Source organism: Vulpes lagopus, chromosome 23, assembly GCF_018345385.1.
Source record: "Vulpes lagopus strain Blue_001 chromosome 23, ASM1834538v1, whole genome shotgun sequence".
NCBI classification, from domain to species: domain Eukaryota; kingdom Metazoa; phylum Chordata; class Mammalia; order Carnivora; family Canidae; genus Vulpes; species Vulpes lagopus.
Window position 1 is genome coordinate 57,853,299 of NC_054846.1, and position 26,306 is coordinate 57,879,604.

The following is a 26,306-nucleotide window of genomic DNA, read 5'->3' on the forward strand; positions in this document are numbered from 1 at the left end:
GGGGCGGGGCGGGGGGCGGGCGGCCCGGGCCCGACGGCGGCGGGGGCGGCCCTCCCCGCGTCCGCACTTGGTACGCGCCGGCGGGGAGGCCAGGCCCAGCCCCGGCGGTACAATAGGGCTGGGCCGCGGCCGCGACGGGGCCGGCGCCGGGCAGGGAGCGCGATCGCCGCCGAGGCCCAGGCCGAGCACAGCGGGCGGCCGGCCTCTCCGCGCCGCCCTTCCCGGGGCGCCCCGGCCTCCGAGAGTTGCCCGCCGGGCGGGGCCGGCCGTGATGCGCCGCGGGACCCGCGTCCTGGCCGCCGGCCGCCGCCGCCGCCGCCGCTGAGCCCCCGGGCCCGCGCGCCGCAGCCATGGAGAGCGGCCCACCTGCCGAGCCGCGTGCCGGCGCACCCCCAGGTATGCGGGGAGCCGGCGCGGCGGGGAGGGGCGGGCGCGGGGCGCGGGGCGCGGGGCGCGGGGCCCCGGGCGCGGGGCGGGGCGGGGACCCCCCCGCCGCGCCCGCGCCCGCGCCCGCGCCCGCGCCCGCTGACCGCTTGCAAGTTTAAAAATAAAGGCTGCGGCGGCCGCGGCTCCGGCCCCCGACGCATCCCCTGACAGCTGCCCCTCCCCCACGGCCGGCGCCCCGCGGGCTCCCCGCACCCCCGCCCGCGCGCGCCCCCTTTCCGCTCCGCCCCAGGCCCCGGGAGCCCCTCGCGTTGAGCCGGGCCGTCTCCGCGCCCCTCCCCAGCGCAGGGGGCAGCGGCGACCCCCGCCTGCACGCGCTCGTGGAGGGCCCCGAGCCCTGGAGCCTGAGCCCCGGCGCCCCCCACGCCCCGGCCGCGACCTCGCCCCCACCGCGGCTCCCCAGCTGCCGCGCAAAGGGCCTGTTGCGGCGGCGGGCCGGCCGGGAGGGGAGGGCAGGGCAGGGCAGGGCAGGGGGAGGTCTCTAGCGGCGGCTGCCAAGGAACCCGCCGGATAAAGACGAGGGGGAGGGGGAGGCGGCATTGTTCGGGGCGAGGGCGGGAGCCGGGGAGCCGGGGAGCTGGGGAGTGGGCCGCCGCCTCCGCAGCCCGGCCTGCCCCCCCCCCCAGCCCGATTTGGGGAGGAAGGGGCCAGAAGCAAACGTGCGTGTCCGGCCACGCTCCCCCGCAGCCTCTCCAGGCCCGAGACCCCGAGACCCCGCAGAATGAGGTGCAGGCTCAAGGCCGCGCTCCCAGGACCTGCCACATCATTCTCGGGCCTGAAGCTTGGGGGGCCTGAAGCTTGGGATGCCTACCGCGGCCCCCCTACACACGCTCCAGGCCCCAGACCATCATAGCTCCCCTCCCCTCCCCTCACCCTACCAACCACCAGTGCCCAGCACTTCTGCAAATCCCATTCGGATCTGGGAGCAGCTGATGAGGGGGTGGGGACAGGTTTCTGGTTGGGCCTGCTGTTGGAGGGAGGGATTTCTCTTTCTCTTTCTTCCTGGAAGGGACGGAAGAACACGATTGCTGAGGACCCAAGTTCTGTTCCCACTGACTCAGGGGGGAGGCGGCCCCAACCTCGCACCTCCATAGAGTCCCAGAGCCTAATCCCTGCCGCCTCCCTGACCCCTGCGGCGTGGGCTCAATACGAAACAGTGTCTGTGGGTGCGGAGAGCCCAAGACAAGGTGGAGCCACTTGGCTGTGGGTGGGCTCCTCCCCATGCCAGCGTGGGCGCTTCCTGGGGACCCGTGGGTGTGGGAGCTGAAGTTCGCAGGTGGTGGGTGGCAGGGAGCTTCAGACTGTCCTGGGCGGGGAGGTTTGTAGGCTGTACTGGAGCACTGGCACTGGGGTCAGGTCAGTCTGGACTCGGCCGAGCCTGAGAGGGGACACCCACAGACTGCTAGACTGGGTCCATTTCATCTACTTATTGGCCCTCTGCGTCTGAGGGGCGCATGCACTGGCACATGCATCAGGGCCTGAATGGGCCCAAGTGAGTGTCTGGTTTATAATTAAGGCCCTTGGGTGGGATGCCTGACTGTATGTGAGGGCATGGGTGTGAGGGCATGGGGGCCTGCTTGGCTGTACTGAGGGGCCTGAGGGGACGACTGCCTCCAGGGTCCTGGGTTGGGAAGACTCTTCTATACACAGGGCCCAGATGAAGTTACATGAGAGCCTAGATCAGGCTGGTGGCTGATGCCTACACAGAGCGAAGGGGAACGGGACAGGGGCTTCCTACAAGCCAAGGGCTTCCGGGGACTAAAGGTGGTGCCCACTGCACGTATCCTGTCGAGTTTGAGGTGTGGGGCTGAGACACCGAGTGCGCATGGCACGATCCCTGCCATGCTTGAGTCCCCTTTGCACCCTGAGCATTTCCAGGAGGCAACATGGAGTGGGGGACAGGTGTGGACTGGAGCAAGTGACTTCCTCCTCCAGCCACAGTTTATGCCCCTGGAAAATGGAGGTCGTTATCGAACCCTGTAGGGTTAATGTGAGGGTTAGAGATGATACCTAAAGGAACCTGGCACACAGACGCCCGCAATACAGTGTCATTACCATTATTGTGGTTAGGCTCATCAGAACTGGTGCCAACAGGGAGGTACAAAATATGGGGGAGGTGAGGACAGGAGTTTTGGAGCCAGCTTGCTTAAGAATGTAGACTCTGGAATCAAACATAACCTACTACTGTGTGACCTTAGGTAAGTTGCTTAACCTGAGTCTTAAAATTTCCCATCTATAAAATGAGAATAATGCTAGCGATGATCTCATGGAGATATTGGGATCATGAAATTAGATGAACACATGAAAGGCTTAGCCTAGGCCCAGGCACAGAGTCTGTGGTCAATAAACTCTATTTGGGTTTTTTTTGTTGTTGTTACTGTTTTTAATTCCTTTGGAGGCCTGAGTAGGAGGTATGACTAATTAGGATTTCAGGAGGTAAATAGGGGACAGAGGGCCAGGGGAGGGGAGTTCTGGACACAAGTGAACCAAGGTATGTCTGAGGAACGGAGGGGATCCTGTGCTTAAGGTGGGGCTGCGGAGGTGAGTGCAGATAGTCATCCAGCACCCCATACTGATGCCTGCCATGCGCCAGCTCAGTGCTGGTATGCAGATGGCAGAGAAGTTCATCAGACGGAGTCACTCCCCTCTGAGCACTCCTGGCCGGATGAGGGAAGCAGAGGTGTTCAGGGTAGGGAAACCCTACAGGCATAATGGGCTCTGCTTGTGGAAGGCTTCACAGAGGAGGAGGCATTTGAAGTGAACCTAAAAGGATGACTAGAAGTTGGCAAGACTGGCACAATGGGCTATGTCTCTATATACAGCAGCCAGCCCCTCTGGTGCCCCCCACTGACAGCTCTGTCCCTCCTTGGGCCCGTGGGCCCAGTAATGAGCCTCTAATGAGCTCCTAATGTGCAGTCATGCATATGCAAACGAGGAGGAAGGGGCACCAGGCCAGTTTACTCCCCCTGCCCTTCAGGATGGCATCAGCTGTTGGTGGGGCAGGGCTGAGGGAGGGGGAATGAGCTGAAAACAGGGCCCAGGACCAGAGTGTTGGCACTTGAGGGGGGCCAGGGCAGGTCTCAGGCCTAACCAAGGCTGGAAGTTAGGCCATGAGCAGCAGGGAGCTGCGTGATGAGATGAGTGAGGGAGCCAAGGAGCCAGGGCCCAGATAATGCAGCTTTGTTGGCTGTGGTAGTACCGCCTGGCACCCCGGGCACAGGCTTCAGCGTCTCCTCCACCACCTCTCAGCTGCAGCTCTGCCCCGAGGGGAGCAGAGAGCATGGTAGGGGATAGAGAGCATGGTGCTGCTGCCTCCATCAGCACTCCTCACTTGTAAGAGAAATTGTGGCCTCTCACCAGGGATGAGTCTAACTTATCTCCCACTCCTATTTATCAAGGGCCTTCTCCGTGCAGGCATGATGTTTAGCAGGTCATGTGCATGGTCTCATCTGGTTCTCAAAACAGTCCCCGAGTAGGGCCTAATATCATCCTCATTTTAGAGATGAGGATCAAAGAGGGAAGGCCTTGGCCTGAAGTCACGCAGCCAGGAATTGGCAGATGTAGGATTTGAACCCAGGTTCATCTGACTCTAAAGCCTCTGCACCAAACCACTCTGAGCCAGCCGGTGGTAAAGTCTGATCTGCTTCCCTTCTTCTCTACGTAGCTTGGTCTTAGGGACCCTGTGATCCTTCTCTAGCAGGCAGCAGAGCGGGGGTCTCCTGTGCATCTTGTCAGGTTGGAGTCTGAGTGGGTCAGACCAGAAGGAGGCCCTGGCCCCAGGCGGTGGTGACAGTCAGAGCATCCTGGGCCTAGCGTGGGGCTGAGGGAGGACCCCTGGCGGGGCCTGGGCTGCGGGATGGGGTCATTTCCTGCCGCCTAAAATAACAGGAAGTGGGTGCTCCTGATTGGAGGCTGGGAACAATGGCCACCAACCCAGCCGGGAGCTCCTTCAGATGTGCAGTGAGTCCTGGTCCCGGCTTACGGCCCGCGGAGGCGCGCAGCCTGGCCGCCAAGGGCCTGTGCCCAGGTCCTTAGGGGGCCAGAGCCCCTGCCCCCTCCCAGGTCACTGCCTCTCAGAGCCCGTTGGCTCCCCTCGGACCGGGAAGTGCTGCCCCCTAAGGGTCGCCTGTGTCCCAGCCCAGGGCCCATCCCTCCCCCTCCGTCTCCATCCTACTGGTGGGGAAGCCCACGAGGCCACCCCCTTTGGGTGACAGCGCAGGGACAGAGTGGCAGGCTGCCGCAGGCCCAAACCCTGGCGTTGCTGCTCGTGGCTGTGCCACTTAAGCAAGTGTCTCAATCTCTCTGAATCTGTGTCTTCAGACGGGGCGACAACAGCTGCCTCCTGGGGCTGGGGTGAAGGTGACAGGGGCCGATGGCTCTGCGGTGTGGAGCTGGGCCTGACGGCGCACTGGCTGTGCCGCGTGAACTGGACTTTTCCTGGGCCCAGGGGAAGGGGTGCCCGCGGGGCCTCCTGGAGGAGGCTGTACAGCCCACTGGGGACGTCTCAGTGGGGGGGGGGGCGCTGAGGCTTCACCCGCGCCTCACAGCAGGTGCCTGGCCCCGCGTGTGCATGTGCATATGGAGTTCCAAACCCCACGAGGTCTGACTTCTGTGTATATAGGAGAGAGGGAGGGAGGGAGGGAGAGAGGGAGGAAAGATGTGCCTGGCTTCTCACCGTCCTTCAGGCTCTGCCTGCACCATCCGGGTGCCTCTGTCCACGGTGTGCACCTGTGCACCGTCCCCGTGTCCCTGCCTCCCCTCGGCCCCTTCATCTTCACTTGCCAGGCCCAGCGCCGACCCCCGACGAGCTGCTGTGAGAGCCCGAGGGCTCATCTCCGTCCTGTTTCCTCTCCCGTGCCTCGGCCTCTGCTTCCTCAGGCTGCCCACTCCGGGGTGCTGTCTGTGCGCCCCCCTCCACTGGCTCTCCCTGGTCTTCCTTGGCTCGGCCCCCCTGGAGGAGGGCCGCTCACCACCCCCCCACCAGCCCCTGCCCAGGTGCCTCACTTCCTGCCTCCTGGTGGCCAGCCTGGGCAGGAGCCTGCCTTTCCTGCATTCCTGCCCTCTGAGCTCAGTGCCTGCCTGCCCCACCTGCACCCTTCACCATCTTGGGGGACGCCTCCCTGAGGGAGCCACCAAGTCACTTCCTTCTTCAGGGAACAGGCGGGAGCCTCGAGGAGGGGTGATGGGACACCTACCAGAAACAGTGTGACATAAGGCTCTTGTCATCAGATAGCCTTGGGTTCAAATCCTACCTCTGATGCTGACTTAACATGTCTGAGTAAGTCTTCCCACTTGTGAAACAAGGGCCATCCATAGAGCTTTCCTTTTAGGGCTGTCCTAATGAGATGAGATGAGCAAGAGTGCCGGGTGTATGGGTAGGTCTTTAATAAGTTAACCTTGTTTCCTTCTCTGCGTTTAGAAGCTGGCAGACAGGCGCAGGGGTATGAACAGGACCTTTAGGGTTAGGGAGGCCAGGCTTTGGGGTTTGACGATGTGTTGGTATGTGGTTCCCCCGGGGCCTCCCACCCGGTCCTGCATTTAGCCACCCGCATGTTCCTTAAACAGACCCAGCACTCCCACTCTGTGCCGGCAGGTCCTGTATAAGCCCCGGGGCTGTGATGAGAAGTGAGACCCAGTCTCCTCTGTCCCTGAGCTCTCATGCTGGCAGGGACACGGGCCAGAGGCAAACAGAAAAGCCAGACTGTGTTATCAGTGTCGTGAGAGGACTGTTTGGGCCAGCAGCAGTTGTTGGTATGGAAGGGGGGTGGGGGGAACCAGAGGAAGGGACTGCCAGCACCCAGAGGGTGGAGCTGGGTAGTGAGCACCCTGAGACATGTGACAGGTCCTCATGGGGGACTTGGCCTGGATCTTCCCGCAGACCCCCGGGTATAGTCCCTGGGGGGCTCCTGAGAAGAAGACAAGCCTCACTGCCCCTGCGATCCGCTTCTGCAGCCTTTGCCCGGGGAATGCTTTTGGTGCTAAGAAAGAAATACAAACTATCCGTCTCTTATCCAGTTCTTAGCAAATACTTCTGGTCCATATCAGCAAAATAAAACAGCGGTTAAAACCTCACCATTTGGCACAGGACCGAAAATAAAAGGCAGCAGCCTAAGGATCACGTTCGATGACTGAAAACAGCAATAGTCCGAAATCGGTCTAACCATAGCAGATCGGTGACTAACCACGTAGTTGATTTGGCCTACTGCAGATTGTTCTGGGTGGCGTGGTCCCAGTGGCGTTTCATCAGCGTTGGCATACTTCTGAGGAAAATATTTGTCTTTAGGGTCAACAGTCCACCAGGTCAAAGGAAGAGCTCCAAATGTCCTGTTTGCTTCTCGAGAAGTCTTTCTCATTGACCCGCTGGAGTCAAACATTCGTTATTATTTTTAACTTCCATCTGAGCACCTTCGCCCAGGAAAGCTGCCCAAATCCGATTGAAATGGAGTTGTGTTGCTTCCCTTCAAGTATTTATCCCTTTCATAAATTACATGGATTTACTCTTCATTAGATTAAAAAAAAATCTCCTCTCTGCACTGCTATAGGCGAGGGTGGCTTTCTACTAGTGCAGGACTTTATTCTCATTCAACAGCATCTCATGACTGTCTCTGCATACCTGGCACTGCGGTAGCAGCTGGTAACGTGGTGGTGAGCAAAGCAGGCCTGGCCCAGCCCTCGTAGGGCTTCGTCTCGGGCTAAGGGGAGGCTCAACAAAGAGAAGCACACGAGGAGGTTGAAGATTGTGACAGTCACGGTGTTCCAAGTAAGAGGCACACGAAGCCATGACTGTATGTAATGAAGGAATTTATACTTTTTTAAAAAAAGATTTTATTTATTTATTCATGAGAGACACAGAAAGAAAGATTGAGACACAGGCAGAGGGAGAAGCAGGCTCCATGCAGGGAGCCCGACGGGAGACTCGATCCCGGGACTCCAGGATCACACCCTCGGCCCAAGGTGGGTGCTCAACTGTTGAGCCGCCCAGGAATCCTGAAAGAATCTATCCTGATCAAAGAGGCCAGGGAAGGCTTCCCTGGGGAAAATGATGTCCGAGTGAAGATCTGAAGGCCAAATGGGGCTTAACTAAGACAGGAGTAGAAAGAACATGTGCAAAAGCCCCGTGGCAGGAGGGAATGTGAGTGGTTATCGGAATTCAAAGGTCAGTGCAGAAATCAAGCGGGGGGCGTGGAGAGGAGACTCAAGAGGTGCAGGAGATGGGGACGGGGACTTCAGACTATGCCAGACTTGTTAGACTTCAAGAATTTTGTTTTTAGAGCAATGAGAAGCCACTGAGAGGTTTCAAGAGCACCAGGATCAGATCTGCACCTGCAAACACTTACTCTGGCTGCTGCATGGGGATCGAAGTGGGAAGGGGTGCAGGGAGAGCAGTGGGGAGACTTTGTAGTCATCCAGGCAGGAAAGATGCTGCTGTGATATCAGCCAAGGTGGAGCTCGTTGACTTACTCATTCGGCGGATAGTGGTGGAGCACCTATGTGCTGCCTGTTGGCCTCAGAACAGCTCACAGAACAGACACACGTGTGCCCCATGGAGACCATCTCCTAGAGGTGGGAGGCAGTGTCAAAACGGTGTTCATAAAATAGAATTGGGAAGAAAACATACACCTGGAAAGGGGAGGGAGACTTCCACTGCAGTTTGTAATTTTGAATAGAGTCAGGGAAGGCGTAAGTGAGAGGTGACATTTGGAGTAAGGACCTTGAGGTAATGGGGGCGGAGGAGTCTGGCAGAGGGGGCCTGGAAGGCACCTAGAAGAGACTGAGCAGATGGGGGTTGGCGGAGGGGGGTGGAGATGAGGCCCAAGAGATGATGGTCTGAAGGCAGCAGGGGCAACGGTGGTGGGAGTCCTGAAGGTCCTCAGGGCTTTGGTTTTTCCTTCCCAAGAGATGGGGCTTCAGAGGGTTTTGTCAAGAGAGTGACTGGATCTCTCTTTTTTTTTTTTTTTTTTAAGATTTTATTTATTTATTCATGAGAGACACACAGAGAGAAGCAGAGACACAGGCAGAGAGAGAAGCAGGCTCCTTGCAGGGATCCTGATGTGGGACTTGATCCTAGGACTCCAAGACCATCCCCTGGGCCGAAGGCAGGCACTAAACCACTGAGCCATCCAGGGATCCCCGATCTAACTTATTTTTAAACAGAATCACTCAGCTGCTGCATTGAGAAAAGATGAAAAGGGAACAAAAAATGGCAGCTGGCAGTCTTTTTTTTTAAGATTTTATTTTTGGGGGCACCTGGGTGATGCCTTTGGTGCTCCCCAAAAAAGATTTTTTTAAAGATTTTATTTATTTATTCATAAGAAACACACAGAGAGGCAAAGGCACAGAGGGAGAAGCCGGCTCCTTGAAGGGAGCCTGATGTGGGACTCCATCCCCTGACCTGGGGTCACACCCTGAGCCAAAGGCAGATGCCCAACTGCTGAGCCACCAGGCATCCCCAAGATTTTATTTTCTAAGTAGCCTCTTCAACCCATGTGGGGCTCGAACTCACAACCCCGAGATCAAGAGCACACTCCACCAACTGAGCCAGCCAGGTCAGGTGCCCCAGCAAGGAGTCTTTCTAAGGGATGAGAGTGGCTGAACCAAGAGGACAGAAGTGGAGATGGTGAGAAGTGATTAGATTCAGAATGTACTTTGCACATGGAGCTAAAAAGATTTACTGAGAGATTAGATGTGGGATGTGAGATAAGAAAAGATTCTAAAACAACTCCCAAGTTTTTTGGCCCGAGAAACCGGGAGTTGGGGGTTGGCGTTGACTGAGATGGGGAAAAACTGGGGGAGGAGCGGGGTTCGGGGAGAAGATTAGGAGCCCCGCTTGGGTTGTGTTCAATTTGGGGTGTCTGTAGGACACGCAGGGGTGTCAAATAGGGAGTTGCAATAGCGAAACTGGAACTCAAGGGAGAGGTCTGGGCTGGAGATACAAGCTCGGTTGTCATCAGCAGAGCAATGGTATTTAGAGCCATGAGTCTAGATGAGGTCATCAAGGGAGTGCATGCAGACAGGAGAGATGAGGTCCTCCACTGAGCCTGGGGCACCCTGCGCTAAGAGGCTGGGCAATTAGAGAAGGATCAGCAAAGAAGCCTGAGCAGTCCCAGGCAGCAAGGTAGAGGGAGCACCAGGAGAAGTGTGTTGTCTCCACAGCCAAGAGCAAAAGTGTTTGGGGAGCATCTGAGGATCAACCGTGTCAAATGCAGCCCCTGGCTTAGGGCGACGAGGACGGAGAGACAGTGGCTGAGTGAGCCATGTCCATTGGTGACCTTGAGAAGAGCAGTGTCATGGAGCAGCTGGGGTGAGAGCCTGACCCAAGTGGGCTCTTAGAGCAGAGATCCGGAGAAGCAGACAGATTCCCCTGGGCCGGCGCCGCCTCCTGAGCCCCTGCCAGGTGTCAGAGATGATGTACCTACTCGCCCCTGGTGCCAACCACCCGGGAAGGAAACTGAAGCTCACGCAGGCTCAGGGCTGGCCCAAGGTCCCAGATCAGAGCTGCGGTTTCCCCCTCGGGCCTGTCTGATCTGAGGCCTAGAGCCTTCCAGGCCTGATATCCTCCTCCTCTTCCCAAGCTGCACACGCAGCTAGCCGGGACCTACTTGGAGATTCGCTGTCTTGCCCGATGGGTGTGATTTACCTAGGTGCAGACAAACAGCCGCCTACCAGTTTTCCTTGCAACACCCGCAGCACGCACAGGTGCTAGGAGGACGACAATAAACAGGCCTCGCCCTCAGCCTTCGAGCTTGGTGCGCACACACCTAAGCTTTTTGGCCCCAGACAGTCCAGGTTCAAATCCTGCCTCTGCCACATGTTAGTTCTATGCCCCTGGGCAAATCACCTAGTGGGGTGAGCTTTGACTGTCTCATCTGTATAGTGGGGATCAGAATCTCTGCCTCCCAGAGCTCATATGAGGGTGCAGGATGAGGACACAAAGGCCTATCTCCGTTCCAGGTATACAGTAAACACTCACTAAAGGATTGTTGCTGCTTATGTTGCCCACTGGAGGTGGGACAGAGTTTGCAGGTGTCTGGGAAGTAGACCGGTAGTGGCCAGGCAGCCTTCTGTGGCCGGCGCGGGGAAAGCAGGGTGGGCTACTGGCTGACTTGGACGGGCCTCGGGGAGACGGGGCCTCAGCCGGGGCTCTTGCCTGGAGCCCAGGAAGCTGCAAGGGAAGGAATGAGGGAAAAACCGTGAGCCTCAGATTTCATTGCATAACACATATTACTTCATACTGCCTTAAACAGAGGCAGGAAGCTGCAACTGGGAAGAGCACGGGCTCTGGTGACAGACGCTGGGTTCAAGTCCAGGCTCCTTCAGTTACCAGCTGAGTGACCTCAAATTGCTCTTCTTTTCCCGTCTTGAAAAAAGGCTGTTTATTAAGTTACTTATTTATTTAAAAGATTCTGTATATTTATTTGGGGGCGGGGAGAGAGTGCAAAGGGGAGGTAGGGGCAGACAGAGAGGGAGAAGCAGGCTCCCTGCTGAGCAGGGACCCTGACGTGGGGCTTGATTCCAGGACCCCGGGATCATGACCTGAGCCAAAAGCAGACACTGGACTGACTGAGCCACCCAGGCGTCCCTAAAAAGGATATTTGTAGTGCCTCCTTCATAATTATTGTCAGGGGGGGCGAAGACAAATATTGTGAAATGCTTTGAATATAGAAAGCTCTTGAGGAACCTATAACTATTAAGGGCTGTTGTCATCACTAGAATCACAATCGTGTGAGATGGGTACTGTCCCTCTCCCATGGCAGGGGGCTGTGGCACAGAGACGGTCTGTAAGCAGCCCAGGGTCACACAGGTAACGGGGAAGCCTGAATTCACATTCAGATAGTTTGCCTTCAGAGTCCATATTCAGCCCCAGGACACCTGTCTCCCCAAAAAAGGTGTGCAGAGTCCCAAGCCTGGCTCCTTGGACTGTCCTCTCCCTACACACATGCTGTCACCCACAGGGCTGGGGACTTTGCCACCTCCTGGGGGGGCCAGATATCCCACAGGAGAGGACTTGGTCCGGCGGAGGCATCCCGTGAAAGCGAAAAATGCTTCCTTAAAGTCACCTTGCTGCGGTCCTGGTCCTGCTCCCTAAACCTGGGTGCAGTGGCAGCGTCCCCATCGTCCCGGTGGCACCCAGTAGCAGCAGACGGGACCAGGACTCAATATGCAGGGCTTTAGAGGACCTGCGGGCGGGGGAGTGTTGTGCGCTGGCACACGAATCCTGCCAGTACTTCTCTGACACCCCCACCAGCTTGGGCTCATCATCCCCATTTTACAGACAGGAAAACTGAGACTTAAAAAAAAAAAGGTTGAGTGGCTTCACCAAGGGGAGGCGCGGTGCTGGGGAGGCGTGCCCTCCATGCCCCACGTCGGGGTGGTAAAATCAGAACTGGACCTTCATCCAGTTGACGCCAAAGCCTGGCTTTCGGCTCCCCACACATGTGCCACGTGTGTGCATAGACAGCGCCATGCCCAGCTGTGTGGTTTCCTTACTTGGCACTTTGCTGTCTTCTACAGAGATCTCGAAATACGATTTTTTTTTTTTTTAAGATTTTATTTGTTCATGAGAGACACCGAGAGAGGCAGAGACACAGGCAGAGGGAGAAGCAGGCTCCCTGCGGGGAGCCCGATGGGGACTCAATCCCGGGACCCCGGGGTCACGGCCTGAGCTGAAGGCAGAGGCTCAACTGCTGAGCCACCTGGGCACCCCGTGAAATATTATTGTCTTAATAGAAGAAATCTGTGGGTGTTTGGGAAAGGAAGAAGGATCACAGAGTGAAAGCCACTGGCTGCCCACCCCACCGGGGAGTTAGCAGCACAGCGTCGCTGGGCCCGTGCTCGTGTCCTTCCTCCCGGCCAGTCCCCCGTGCCCAGCACTGGCTGCTGTGTGTCCCGGGCCTTGAGCTGGGCACTGTGACCCGGTGTCAAGCAGAAAGGCTGGGGGAGGCAGGCATGGAAACCGGCCATTACCGCTCACTCGGGCACTCGTCAGTGCTGCCAACAGCCCACGGTTTCTAATACACCCTGCTCCCTTCTGCCCCTTTGCAGATGCTCTTCTTCTTCTTTTTTTTTAAGATTTTATTTATTTATTCATGAGTGACAGAGAGAGAGAGAGAGAGGCAGAGACACAGACAGAGGGAGAAGCAGGGAGCCTGACGTGGGACTCGATTCCGGGTCTCCAGGGTCATGCCCTGGGCGGGAGGCAGGCGCTAAACCCCTGAGCCCCCCAGGGATCCCCGATGCTCTTCTTTTTTTGCCAGAACCCCATCCTCCTCTGCTCTGTCAACTCCAGCTCCCCCTCTGGCTCCCAGCTTGGTTACTTCTCCAGGAAGCCCCCCAAACGTGGGCTGACCACCTCCGCTGTGTTACCCCCAGACGTAGGACCCATCCTACGCTGTGGCTGCCTAGCTGTTTGTCTGTCCACCTGCCAGAAGGTAGGCTCCACAGACGCAGGGACCGTGGCTGTTTTCTCACCGTGGTATCATTAGTCTCTGGAACAGAGCCCGGCACACAGGAGCTCAGTACCCACGCTGTGTGGATGAAGGGATGGGTCAGAGGGACGAGGGACAGAGCGTGTTGAACTGACAACATGGGTACGCTCTCTGACTCTGTCTCCTCTCTTGTGTTGCTCTTCCAGCGGTGGCAGCCAGGACCCCCCCAGAGCCCAGACCTTCTCCAGAAGGGGACCCCTCCCCGCCGCCACCACCACCACCTCCGATGTCAGCCCTGGTCCCTGACACTCCCCCAGACACCCCTCCAGCCATGAAGAATGCCTCTAGTTCTAAGCAGCTCCCGCTGGAACCAGAGAGCCCCCCAAGGCCCATTGGGCCTGGATCAGCCTCCCAGCAGGAAGAGTCCCCTTTCTCAGAAGGGAAGATCAGGGGACCCACCCCACCAGCCACAGGCCCACGGGACACCAGGCCTCCCCGAAGGAGCAGCCAACCAGCCCCGACAGCGATGCAAGCGTCCGACGGCCCTCCCACCAAGCAAGGTACATATGATGTCCCTAGGCCTGGGCCACACTCCTTGGCTCAGCCTTCCAGCCCTGGATGATGCCACCAGAGGGAGTCTTCTGGTGCCCAGGAGGAGATGGGAAGAGGGATGGGGATGAGGCCTGGGGGAGGGCCCTGAGGCTGACTCCCTTTTCAAGGGGGGAGCCTCCGACCTAAGTCTGTTCTCATTCCCTTGACTTAAGATGTAAAGAAAGCAGGAGAGAGGCACAAGCTGGCAAAGGAGCGGCGAGAAGAACGAGCCAAGTACCTGGGTGAGTGCTAGGCACACGTCATCAGCCCCCCCACCCTCACCATCAGTCCTTCATCCACAGCACTCACACTTCTGAACGCTTAATTACAAGCCCTGTGCTGGGAGCCGTACACACATCTCATTGAATTCTCTCGCTCCCCTTCTGAGGACAGGGACACAAGGGCTCAGAGAGATGAAATCACCTTCCTAAGCCACACACAGCCAGTGGACTACCTGAGGTCAGACCCCGGAGCCTCAGCTCACCCTCAGTCCCATGCTCTTAACCACAGCACGTGAAAATCTGCTCCAAAGTCAGACAGGGATCTGGCCCCGAAGAACCCATTTCTCCTTTAGCACCCAGAGGCCATGAGAGGCCTGGGGGGGAGAAACAGACCTTCCATCAGGGAAAGCTTCCTCCTGAGGCCTGACCCTGTCTGCCGGAAGCCCTAAGGTTTGAGGCAGGGAGTCTGGGAGCCGAGGCACCGCCCCCCCATCAGCACCCCCATCACCACCACTAAGCAGGCAGAGAAAAGACCCCCCTGAAGCCAGGATCACAGGGAAGGCCACCTCCTCCAGGGAGATGCGCTTGGCCTGGCTGCTGCAGAGCCACTCACACCCCCCGGGGCTCCTTCCCACAGCCGCCAAGAAAGCTGTGTGGCTGGAGAAGGAGGAGAAGGCCAAGGCGCTGCGGGAGAAGCAGCTGCAGGAGCGCCGGCGGCGGCTGGAGGAGCAGAGGATTAAGGCCGAGCAGCGCCGGGCGGCCCTGGAGGAGCGGCAACGGCAGAAGCTGGAGAAGAACAAGGTGCGCGCCGCCCTGTTTCTAACTTGGGGCGCACAGGTCTGCGGACCTGTGCACGCACACACGTGGACCCCAGCTCCGTGGGCGCGCACGTCTGGGTCCACACCGCTGTGGCATCTACCCGGCAATATGTGTGCTCACACCTGCAGTTGCATCCGAGTGGGCAACGTGGGCATCTGTGCTGCTGCAGACACGCCTGGTGCTGTGTGTGCAGGGGGCGGGCACCTGTAACCGTGCGCTGTCAGTATGCGGATCTGGGTGTGTGTCTGCGTGTATGTGGGTCTGTGTGAGTGTGCTGAGCCCTGGCTTGAGCCCTGGGGAGGAAAGGGAGGAAAAAGTGGCCTGGCCCAGCATGGGGGGTGGGGGTAGGGTGCTTAGGCTGCAAGGAAAACCTAGTCCCAAGGTCAGGACCCTCAGGGCCAGGGGACAGGCCCCGCCTCGGAGCCCCAGGCAGGGAAGGGAAAGTCCCACCCCATCCTCAGAGGAACAGCTCAGACATCCAGGAAATGACTCAAGAACAGTGCAAAGCTCCCCCAAGAACAAGCTGGTCTTTAATCATAGTGGGGATCCAGTAACCTTGGTTACCTGCAGTGAGTCAGGGACAGCTTCTTGGGTGGGGCGGCATTGTCACAGGAGAGAAAAGGGCCCCTTCTCGCAGGTATGGTCACAGGTATGGTGAGTGATTCTGAGCCCAGACCTCTCCCCCAGGAGCGCTATGAAGCCGCCATCCAGCGGTCAGTGAAGAAGACATGGGCCGAAATCCGGCAGCAGCGCTGGTCCTGGGCAGGAGCCCTGCACCATGGCTCTCCCGGACGTAAGACCAGTGAGTGGGCAGGAGGGCCTGGTGGGCGGGCGGGCGAGGCTGGGGCCCGGGGAGTGGCGCGGGGCGGGGGCAGCTTCATGCCAGGAGCTGCCAGCAGGTGTATGCCTGGCTTCGTGTGACCTGTGTCTTCTGGAACGGGCTAGTAAACCAAGCTGTCCCTTCCCAAGGGCTTCTGCTGTCAATCAAGTCAGAGGTGAATCCTCTTCATTTGGTTTGCTCTTCAAACCTCTGTCGTTTTATTTTAAAGATTTTATTTATTTATTCATGAGAGACCCAGAGAGAGACAGAGACACAGGCAGAGGGAGAAGCAGGCTCCCTGCGGGGAGCCCGATGCGGGACTCGATCCTGGGACTCCAGGATCACCCCCTGGGCTGAAGGCAGGTGCCAAACCTCTGGCCACCCAGGTGTCCCACCTCTGTCATTTTAAATTAGGCTGACCTGTCCCTGTTGTGACTACTGGTTGAGGACACAGTAAAGAATGCTTTAATGCCCCACAGACACTGGGTACTTAAGAAAACTGTCACCCCCTTGCGTCCGTGTCTGGGGAGGCAGATTTGTGTCTCTGAGTTTTGTTCATGTAGGGCCATCAGGATTTGGGTGTGATTCTTGGCCGGCATGCATGCACCATTGTGTGTGGATGTCTTTCTGTGATGGCAAAGCTCAGTATTTCTGGCTGTGCTCCTTCTGGTGCGTGTGCTCGTGGACCCGTGCGCTGTGTGTCTTACTCTGTGCGTGTTTGCCTCCGCGTGGGCTTCCAAGTCAGAACGGGGCTACCATCCCGGCTCTGGCACCTGTGGCGTGACCTCTAACATCTCGATGTCACTTTCTTCATCTGTAAAATGGGGATAACTATGCTACTTGCCTCCGAGGTTGTAGGTAGATGTTTGGGAGGATCAAGTGAGGTAACATGTGTGTAGTGCCCAGCACGGTGCCTGGTACATGGTAAGCATCTAACGAACGTTAGCTGTTAGGAGTATCACAATGAAGTTGCCTCGATGTGCTTGTGCCTGTGTGCATCTGGGTCTGGCACATAAGCTGTCAGTGTTTGTTTCTGTGTCTACGCATGTCTGCACACACGTGTGCACGTGGAAGTGTACCTTTTACTCCCTGTGCCTGTGCCTGCATGTCTTTGCCTTCGTGTGCCCCTAGGAACGTGTGGATCTGTGTGAGTGACTGTGGCTGTGGGTTCTTCTGTTTAGGAATGTCTCTCTGCATTCGTCCCAGGACGTGGATGTCATAGCCATAGCACCTTGGTGGGGCAGTGCCAGCAAGTGCCAACCCTGGGTGGCTGGAGGGTGGGCAGGGAGGGGTTGCAGCGCCCGGCCCCAGAGAATGGCTTCCTGGCCAGGAAGGTGAACGTTTCTCTAGTTCTGCTCCATCCCGTTCCTCTGTTCTTGCTCCATCAGCTCCCCCAATCCAGGCTGTCTCGGGTCACCTCTCCTCCCCCTACCCCACCCCTGCCCCAGAGCCAAGACGGCCTCCTCCTCCCCTTCCTAGCCTGCCCACTCCTCCCTCTCCCGCCCTGCCCTCGGAGCATCCTGAATGGAAGGCCTCAGTGCCCCCCCCTGGCTTCTGTCCGGCCCGGCCCTAATGCCGTGTCTTTTCCCCTCCAGGTGGGAGCAGGTGCTCCGTGTCGGCAGTAAACCTGCCTAAACACGTGGACTCTATAATCAACAAGCGGCTCTCAAAGTCCTCTGCCACGCTCTGGAACTCCCCCAGTAGAAGTAAGAGAAGGCCCAGCCCTCCTCCCTCCAGAGCCCCTGTGGCCCCACTCCCCCAAGCCTCCTCCAGAGCTCAGCGAGAGCCCCAGGCAGGTCCCAGGAGCCTCTCCTACACCAGGTCTCCATCCCCACTCTCCCCACCCAGCGCTCTGTGCCCCTCAGAGGAGCCGGCGGGGCGGCGTATGGGTCTGGACCCTGAGGACAGAGGGGTCCCCTGCAGGGGAAGAGAAAAGAGACAAAGGGCAGTGTCCCAGCAGACAGAAAGGAAGCCTGGCTGGGGCCTCAACAGCAGGTGGAGGTGGGGGCGGGAGTGGGGTCAGGGTTAGGGGTGGAGAGTGGGACAGGCAGGCAGCCTCATCAACCACAGTCAGCTGGCTTCGGCCAGCCTGAGGCAGGTGGCCTCATCCCTGAGTCCTGGACTAGCCTGGGTGCTGTGTGTGCAGAGGGGGGCCCTTATTCCGGCACCACCCTGGGGGGGCCCGAACACCCCCACCCTCTGTGCCTTCAGAGCCATGGCCAGGGCCTTCGCTGGCTCCAGAGTTGCGGCTAACTGGCGTGGCACGGCCCCTGTGCTCCCACCGTGCCCTGGTGCTCACATGTGAAGGGGCCGTGGTAGGAGTTATTTATGTTTCTCCAGCTTTTATTTGGTTGTTCTGTTGCCTAGCAACCAAATCAGCTGCTGTACCAACTCCACCTGACTGAGGCTTAAAAATAACCCAGCAGCTGAGGGGACAGAGCAGGGTGGCCCAGGCCTGCCAGGCCCCCTCGCAGCCTGTGTCTGGCATGGGACACCCCTCAGTCAGGAGCACAGGGACCCTCCTTGTCCCCAGCCATGGGGTTGTGCCTCCCCAGGCCAGCCCTCTGGCAGCAAAGGAACCAGGGCTCTGTGCTGGGATGCAGAGCGGAAGGGGCTGTCACCTAGGGAACGTGGCAGAGGGGGCCCTGTGGCCTTGCGGGGCATTGCCCTGGGAAGCGTCTCCTTGCCTGCGTCTCAGGGGAGGTCAGGCCCCGGGGCAGACCAAGGCAGCCCCGCCTGATGGGGTAAGGGTCCTGGGGACGCCTCTCGGGGCTTGGTGCGCAGGGAACCCGGCTGTCCCCCCAGGCTTCTGCCTGTTGGCCGCGGCCCCCCGCTCTAACCTGCTTGTGGCCATGTCCCCCTAGATCGCAGCCTGCAGCTGAGCGCGTGGGAGAGCAGCATCGTGGACCGGCTGATGACACCCACCCTCTCCTTCCTGGCACGGAGTCGTAGTGCGGTCACGCTGCCCCGCAACGGCCGGGACCAGGGTAGGGGCAGCGGCCCTGGGAGAGCCCCCACGTGGGGCGGGACAGGGGCCAGCCTCACTCGCGGGCCGCACCCCGACCGCACTCATCCCTCTGCAGCTGTGCCCGTGTGCCCGCGCTCGGCCTCCGCCAGCCCCCTGACGCCGAGCAGCGCCCCCCGAAGCGCGCACCGCTGTGGCCCCGCCGGGGAGCGTGGGGAGCGCCGCAAGCCCAGCGCGGGGGGCAGCCCCGCCGTGGCCCGCCGCCGGCCCGAGGCCTCCCCGGTGAGTGGGTGTGCAGCTGGGGCAGGGGGCTGCGGGGCGCACAGCCCATAACCTCCGCGCCCGCTCTCCTTCCCGCCCCGCCAGGTGCAGAAAAAGGAGAAGAAGGACAAGGAGCGGGAAAATGAGAAGGAGAAGAGTGCCCTGGCCCGGGAGCGCAGCCTCAAGAAGCGCCAGTCACTGCCCGCCTCTCCACGCCCGCGCCTGTCCGCGGGCAACGCCGCCGAGCTCAGGTGGGTCCCCAGGGTCCCCAGGCCACTCATTCATGGGTCCGTCCATCCATCCAGTCACCAGTACCTATTGGGCACCCGCCCCTAGAATGAAAGTGAAAGTTCCTGGAGAACAGATATTTTTTTTCTGAGTGTTTTGACGGCTGAAGTACCCTACCTACTATGTAGATCAGTGCCTGGCGTCTGGGAAGCGCCCACCAAATACCTGCTGAAAGAATGAAGGGACCTAAGTTCTTGCTCTTACTACTCTTACCGACTCTTGGTGAGACAGACGTCAATCAAAGACTCCTAAATGACATGTGATTCCAAGCTGGGCTTCATGCTCTAAAAGGAAATAGAGCCTACAAGGTGGGGGGTGCCCAGCTAGGCCGCGGGGAGGGGGATACTCTCCTGAAGGAATGACATGCTCAGATGCTGTGGTCCAAGCCCAGCTTTTCCTTTTCTCTCAGTCCCAAAGCCAAGGCCCGGCCATCCTCTCCCTCCACGTCCTGGCACAGGCCTGCCTCTCCCTGCCCCAGCCCAGGGCCTGGCCACGCTCTACCCCCCAAACCGCCATCTCCTCGGGGCACCACTGCATCACCCAAGGGGCGGGTGCGGAGGAAGGATGAGGCCAAGGAGAGCCTCAGTGCCCCAGGCACGGTGGACAAGAACCAGAGCAAGAGCAAGAGCAGCGAGGAGAAGGAGCCAGCAGCCCCGGCCTCGCCAGCACCCTCGCCAGTGCCCTCGCCCACGCCCCCTCAGCCCCAGAAGGAGCAGCCCACGGCCATCCCCGCAGGTGGGCAGGGCCAGAGAAGCCAACTTGGCCTGGGTGGGGGGAGCTTTGGGCCTAGAGGTGCCTGGGGACCCGGGGTGGGGAGCCGGGAAGGGGGCCGCCCGGCAGTCCCAGTGGGCGACAGAGGCGCGGGCGGGTCACCCCAAGGTCCCGGAGCGAGGGGGCGCTGACTCCTGGGCATGGGTCCCCTGCAGACACTGCGGTCCTGACCTCGCCCCCAGCCCCTGCGCCCCCCACGACTCCCAGCAAGCCCATGGCAGGCACCACCGACCGAGAGGAGGCCACTCGGCTCCTGGCCGAGAAGCGGCGCCAAGCCCGGGAGCAGCGCGAGCGTGAGGAACAGGAGCGGAGGCTGCAAGCGGAGCGGGACAAGTGAGCTCCCGGGGCGAGGAGGTGGGGGACAGCCGCTGGGGGAGCGCGCCGGAGCCCCCAGCAAGCATCCTGTGCCTGTGTTCCCCAGGCGCTTGCGAGAGGAGCAGCTGGCACGGGAGGCCGAGGCTCGGGCCGAGAGGGAGGCGGAGGCCCGGCGGCGAGAGGAGCAGGAGGCCCGCGAGAAGGCGCAGGCGGAGCAGGAGGAGCAGGAGCGGCTGCAGAAGCAGGTGGCCCCCGGCGGGCTGGGGGGGCAGGTGGGGGGGCGCCTCCTGGTGGAGGGCTGGGGGGTGCGCATCGTGTGGGGGCACCTCCTGGTGGAGAGCTGGGGGTCTGGCCCAGAGCGAAGGCTGGAGTCCAGCTGCCCCGAGCTCTCTGGGGTCGCTCTGAGCTCATGGGGGTCTCGGGCAGAAAGAAGAGGCCGAAGCTCGGTCCCGGGAGGAAGCGGAGAGGCAGCGCCTGGAGCGGGAAAAGCACTTCCAGCGGGAGGAGCAGGAGCGGCAGGAGCGCAAAAAGGTGTGCAGGGCAGTGCTACGTGGGTGTGGGCGAGGCTGTGCCCAGCCTGGGGCTCATCCTCCACGGGTATGGGGGCGCGAGGGGGTGAGGGGGTGGCTGGGCCCTGCCTGGGGCTGGGGAAGGGTAGGCAGGACGGAGGTGGGGGGCGTCCTGGCTCCTGGCCTGGAAAGGACTGGTGGGGCCGGAAGGGCCCTGGAGGTCGGGGGGGGGCGGGAGGTTCAGAACTGGGTCAGGCGGGGGGCCTAACTGATGGGCCCCCCAACAGCGCCTGGAGGAGATCATGAAGAGGACTCGCAAGTCAGAGGCTGCTGAAACCAAGGTCGGGATTCCCTAAAGGCGGTGTCGGCAGTGGGGGGTGGGGGGTGAAGGAAAGGGGGGGCCTGGGAGAGAGGAGGAGGCCACATCCCAATGGGGTGGGGCGCAGGTAGCCCTGGAGTCTGATGACTCTTCCAATTCAAAGCAGAAGCCGGACAGAAAGGAGACAACGAAAGCCAACAACTTCGGCCCAGGTGAAGGCCCTGCTCCCCTCGTCTCTGTGCCCTTTGCTGCCCGCTCTCAGACTCCCTCCTCTCCTCAGCCCCTAACTGATGGCCCTTCCTTTCGGGTGACAGACCCTGTGAAAGCCAGGGAGGTTCGGCCCTCGGGGCTACAGAAGGAGGCAGTGCAGAAAGAGGACCTGGCCACACAGGAGCCTCAGTGGAGGTACCAGCCACCGATGCCGGGGCCCTGAGCAGGGAGGCAGGACACTGGAGCTGTGGGCTGGGGTGCCGGGTGGCCCTGGGCCGGAGGGGCCTGAGTCTTGGCCCTGCATCCACAGCCTGCCCAGCAAGGAGCCGCCAGGGTCCCTGGTGAATGGCCTGCAGCCTCTCCCTGCACACCAGGAGAATGGCTTCTCCCCTAAGGGGCCCTCTGGGGACAAGAGTCTGGGCCGAACGCCAGAGGCACTCCTGCCCTTCGCAGAGGCAGAGGCCTTCCTCAAGAAAGCTGTGGTGCAACCCCCACAGGTCACAGGTAGGAGTCCCCAAGTCCCGGACCCACAGTCCTCCCTCCCAGCAACCTTCCGCGACCCCACAGCCCTGCCCTTTCTCCCAGCTGTGCCCGAGCCCCTGTCGCGCTCTGCCCTGAAGACCCCCAGACACCAGGGCTTGGAGGCATCATTTGCCTTGACCGTTCCCCTCCTGCTTCTCCCCCCCAGAAGTCCTTTAAGGGGTGGCCTTGGATCCAGGCGCAGCTATGAGGGCTCCTCTGCATCATCCACCAGGATGCCTGGAAGAAAAAGAGACGGATCGAAGCCGGAAGTGGCCTGGGCCCCCGGGGGTGGGTCCTCTTGTTATTTTTACTCTGCACCTTATAGACTGATGTCTCTTGGGCCGGAGCCAGCCCCCGCCCCTCAGTGCATTTGTGTGCTCACACGCGCGGCCACCCCGCTCCCCACACACACATACACTCACAGCCTCTCTGGCCTCCTCCCTCGGGGGGGGACGCCTGTAGTATCTGCCTTGGTTTGGTGGGGTACAGTGGATGTGAATACTGTAAATAGCTCGTGCTCAGACCCCTCTGCGTGGAGGGGGCGGGTGCAGGAGGCAGACCCTCCCGAGACTCCCTGGGGTGATCTTCCTCTCTCTATTTAACTGTAACTGAGGGGGGCACCCAGGTCCGGGGGTGGGGGGCACCTTGGGCCACAGGAGACTGGTTGCTTTCGGGGTACCCACGCCCCCTGCGCTCGCCTAGAATCAGTGTTACTGCGTCTGATCAAATGTCTCCAGAAATAAAGTGAGGATAACTCTGTCGGTCCAGTCCGGTGTATCCTTGGGGCCAGTGGTGGGCAGGGGCAGGTGGCCCCTGCATCCTAAGGCCTTCGGGAGCCTACCCCGACCCGGTGTGAGTCCTAGGCTCCTGCTGTGGTCTCCACCTCGTCATGGATTCATTGACTTCACAAGTCTGCTGGCAGCCAGTGGGCTACAGAAGCAGGGAAAGACGCCGCCTCCGTTCTCGGGGACTCCACAGTGGAGCGGACGGGTGTCCGAGACACCGAGTGGCTTCCTCAACATCCATGCCCCTTTGCCCAAACAGATGATTTCATTTAGGCGGCCATCTTCCTCCCGGATCCCCCCCATGCCCACCCCCCCAACCTTCGTGCTGTGGCCGAGGTGGCTCCCAAGCCCAGGGGTGTATCGTGATTGTCATGAGGCAAAGATGATGGCCCCAAACCCCTCATGAGTGGCTCGTTTAGGTACAGGCATGTGGCTCGACTGCGACCAGAACCTATAAAGAGAAGCCTTTTGGGCTTCTCTGAGAGGCATCCTCAATTTTGAAAACCATGAGGGCCTCCCAGTGTCCCCCCACCTCCTCGTTGTTCACACCCTGTGTGGCCCCTGCCCGTGTTGGCCCAGGGCTGGGCCGAGCGACCCACAGGACACAGCAGCCACGATAGCGTCACACAGGTGAGGTCAGGTCCTTGAAGACGCTGCCGCTTCTGTTTTGGGGGCCCTCTCGTTCTTGGGCCCTCCCCCTCTGTGGAGGAAGCAGCTGCTCTACTGCAAACAGCCTGAGGAGCCCGCACGCCAAGGGGCCTGAAGCCCCCCGCCAACAACCACACGAACAAGCCTGGGAGCAGCTTCTCCGGCCTCAGTTAGGCCTTGGGATGACCACGGCCCCAGCCAACAGCTGGGCCATAACCCCACGAGAGATCCCCCACCGGCACCAAGGAGCTAAGCTGCTCCTGGGTTTCCAACCCTTGGAAGCTGGGAGATCATAAATACTGCTTTACACTGCTAGGATGCGTGACGCCTCGCACACAGCGATAGTTAACTACGGCCCGACAAGGGGACAACTCTGCCTGTGTGGCGTGGGGTCCACGGTGATGGCTGGAGTTGCCGCATCCATCCTGCTGAGCACCCTGAGGACAAAGCCAACCTCGAGGGTGTCAGGGCAGGGAGTTGGGGAGAACCCAGGTCCTTGAGAAGACCACTGAGCTAACCAACCCCAAATCCAGTCCTACCACGGGACGACTGACTGCTTAAGCCAGTGGAGCTGGATTTTCTGCTTGATGGAACCAAAAGCTTCCAACTCAGCCAGAGACCCAGCCAGTAAGCAAATATAGACCTGCATTTCCATGTCAACGAAGGGAATGAGCTGGAATGATAAGCCATCCCAGGGAAGGCATCTTCTAAAGGAGCAGCATCTAAACTTGACCTGAGGGACCCCTGGGTGGCTCAGCAGTTGAGCATCTGCCTTTGGCTCAGGGTGTGATCCTGGGATCCAGGGATCCAGTCCCGCTTCAGGCTCCCTACAGGGAGCCTGCCTCAACCTCTGCCTGTGTCTCTCTTTTTTTTTAAAAGATTTATTTATTTATTTATTCATGATAGACATAGAGAGAGAGAGAGAGACAGAGGCACAGACACAGGCAGAGGCAGAGGGAGAAGCAGGCTCCATATTGGGAGCCTGAGGAGGGACTCAATCCCGGGACCCCAGGATCCTGCCCTAGGCCAAAGGCAGGCGCCAAACCGCTGAGCCACCCAGGGATCCCCGTCTCTGTCTTTCATAAGCCCTAGAGGACTAGGAGTGGGAGCAGAGTTGCTGGAGAGGGAGAGGTGGGGAGGGAGAGGTGGGTGGGGCCAAGTTTTGGGATCCAGAGCTAGTCCCAAGGAGGGACTAGCAGCTTCTTGCCCCTCTCTCTGGTGACAGCTCCTTTTTTTTTTTTTTTTTTAAGATTTATTTATTTATTTATTCATGAGACACAGAGAGAGGGAGAGAGAGGCAGAGACACAGGCAGAGGGAGAAGCAGGCTCCATGCAGGGAGCCCGACGTGGGACTCGATCCCCGGTCTCCAGGATCACGCCCTGGGCTGAAGGCAGCGCTAAACCACCCGGGCTGCCTGACAGCTCCTCTTCATACCCCTCTCAGCACCCAGCTTGGGCCTCAGCTCATATTCACCCCAAGGTGGGGGCACCATTTCCCTGGTGGCCGTGGCCTCTGAGTACTGCTGCAGGGGAATAACTAACTCACTCCTTTATTCATTCGATATAGTGCAGAGCACCAGCTAAGCGGCAGAGCAATACGATGGTAAAGCCAAAAAAGCCAGACGTGGAAGCTCCTGGGCGGGGGGGGGGGGGGGGGGGTATTAACTAAAAACCCAAACAAACAGAAAAACAAGAAATGCCTTAAGTGCTACAAAGACAATATAGGGAGCAATAAAAGCATCTCACAGAGGGACCCGGGTTGGGGGTCACATGAGATATCCCTGAATAAATGGAGTTTAATCTGAGATCTGAAAAAAATAAAATAAAATAAATTTTAAAAATTAAAAAAAAAAAATCTGAGATCCGGCTGGGGAGTAGGTGTTGACTGGGCAAAGTCAGGAATGTGAAGAAAGGAGAGAGAAGCACTTTCCAGACAAGGGGCAAAGCATGTGCAAAGGCCCAGCGTGGGCAGGAGAGTCTGGAGGATTGTAAGCAGATCTGAAGGAGTCTGTTTTCACTCACCACTAAATCCCCAGGCGCTCAATATTTGTTGCATTAAGAAAGATCCGTTGAAGAGGTGGAGCTTGGCATGAGGTGAGCCCGATGGTACAAGTCCTTGTAAGGCTGTGTCAAGACTTCGCATTTTATTCCAAGGGCCACGGGAGGCCGCTGAAGGCTGTGCGACGGGGGGAAAGGGTGACATACATGGTCAGGCCGGCATTTTTATTAGACCACTCTGGCCCTTGCTGGGGAAACTGGCAGTGGGTGACTGTAAACTAGGAGACCAGTGAAGAAGTGATCGCCGAGGTCCAGCTAGGAGGTGACACAGGCTCGGGCTCGGGAGACAGAGGTGAAGAGAAATGCGCAACAGTCATTTGCTTATTTATTCAAGAAACATCGAGCCCCTAGTACGTGCCAGCACATGGACACTGGACACTTCCAGTGAGTGAAAACTGACACAGTCCTTACCCTCGTGGAACTTAGAGTCTAGCAGAAAAAAAAAAACACAACAGACGTTAACTAAGTAATACTGCAAACAAATCAGCAATGACAGCTATGACAAATATGTGAAGGAGAAGTGTGTGGTGCTGGGAGAGTCAGTCCCAAGGGATCCGACCAGGTCAGGGAGGCCGTGGAGGGGACCCCCGAGAAAGCAACGCTGGAGCCAAGAGGTCTGAAGGAGGAGTTAACAAGGCAGAAAGGGGGGGCCGATTGCAGACGGAGGCAGAAACAGCAGGTGCAAAGGCCCTGTGATGAGTGCGGCCCATGTAGGGGAACAAAGAGTGAGAGGGAGGGTAGCGCCAGAGATGTAGGAAGGACCAGGCCGCGCAGGCCAGGGGGGCACTAGAAAGATTTCAGCAGGTGAGCAGGTGAGCAGGTGAGCCACAGGATCAGATGGAGGATTTGAAAAGATTAGCAGGGCTGCCACCCGGAGGAGGGACTGCGAGGGATGGCGCCGCAAGGGAGTCCAGGCAAGAGCACCAACTCGGATGGGGGATGATGAGCAGGTGGATTGGCCTTCGGGGCAAGAACAGGAAAGGCCTCGAGGATCACTGGATCTTCCCACGTTAAGTCACCAGGTGGAAACAGGTCTCTGCGGAGAGAGGGGACTCGGGGAGGGGGCGGAGCAGGAGTTCGACCCGGGGTCTTGGGTGAAGGTCTCTTGCAGGTCCTGGGGGGCGGATCCCACGGACTGGGTGGGAGGAACCGGGGGAGGGGGCAGGAGTTCAGGAGCCTGGGGCCCGGGGCTCGGACACTGGCGGAGACTTAGGAACGTCGGGCCTGCAGCAGGCCCCGGGGTGGAGGGGTGGAGCTGGGGGAGTGGGGGGGTGGGGGGTTAGGAGCTGGGGGGCGCGCCCCGGGGCCCCGGGGCGCCCTCCCTGCCTCCAGCGC

The 26,306-nt window shown here is 59.4% G+C and overlaps 1 protein-coding gene across 7 annotated transcripts; it reads left to right on the forward strand.

Annotated features, from left to right (window-relative positions):
- Positions 1-74: 74 nt before the first annotated feature.
- Positions 75-22,239, forward strand: MAP7D1 (MAP7 domain containing 1). 7 transcript variants are annotated; one of them, XM_041738501.1, is made up of 18 exons: positions 78-396; positions 13,076-13,429; positions 13,634-13,702; positions 14,319-14,482; positions 15,188-15,302; positions 16,916-17,026; positions 18,185-18,307; positions 18,404-18,567; positions 18,652-18,797; positions 19,244-19,569; positions 19,788-19,938; positions 20,027-20,165; positions 20,347-20,451; positions 20,717-20,770; positions 20,915-20,960; positions 21,063-21,153; positions 21,269-21,462; positions 21,647-22,239. In XM_041738501.1, the coding sequence occupies exons 1-18, from the start codon at positions 351-353 to the stop codon at positions 21,655-21,657; spliced, it is 2,409 nt and encodes an 802-aa protein (XP_041594435.1). In that variant the 5' UTR covers positions 78-350; the 3' UTR covers positions 21,658-22,239. The 7 variants fall into 7 exon arrangements, with proteins under 7 accessions (XP_041594434.1, XP_041594431.1, XP_041594437.1 ...); XM_041738499.1 differs by having other exon boundaries at positions 15,188-15,293; positions 19,761-19,938; XM_041738498.1 differs by having other exon boundaries at positions 80-396; positions 19,761-19,938.
- Positions 22,240-26,306: the final 4,067 nt, after the last annotated feature.

Bases quoted from the DNA above. Each gene is read 5' to 3' on its own strand.
- MAP7D1 (XM_041738497.1), top strand. From the start codon at position 351: ATGGAGAGCGGCCCACCTGCCGAGCCGCGTGCCGGCGCACCCCCAG. The intron at 17,027-18,184 runs GTAAGAGAAGGC...ATGTCCCCCTAG, and splicing joins CTGGAACTCCCCCAGTAGAA to ATCGCAGCCTGCAGCTGAGC. The intron at 20,961-21,062 runs GTGAAGGCCCTG...TTCGGGTGACAG, and splicing joins AGCCAACAACTTCGGCCCAG to ACCCTGTGAAAGCCAGGGAG.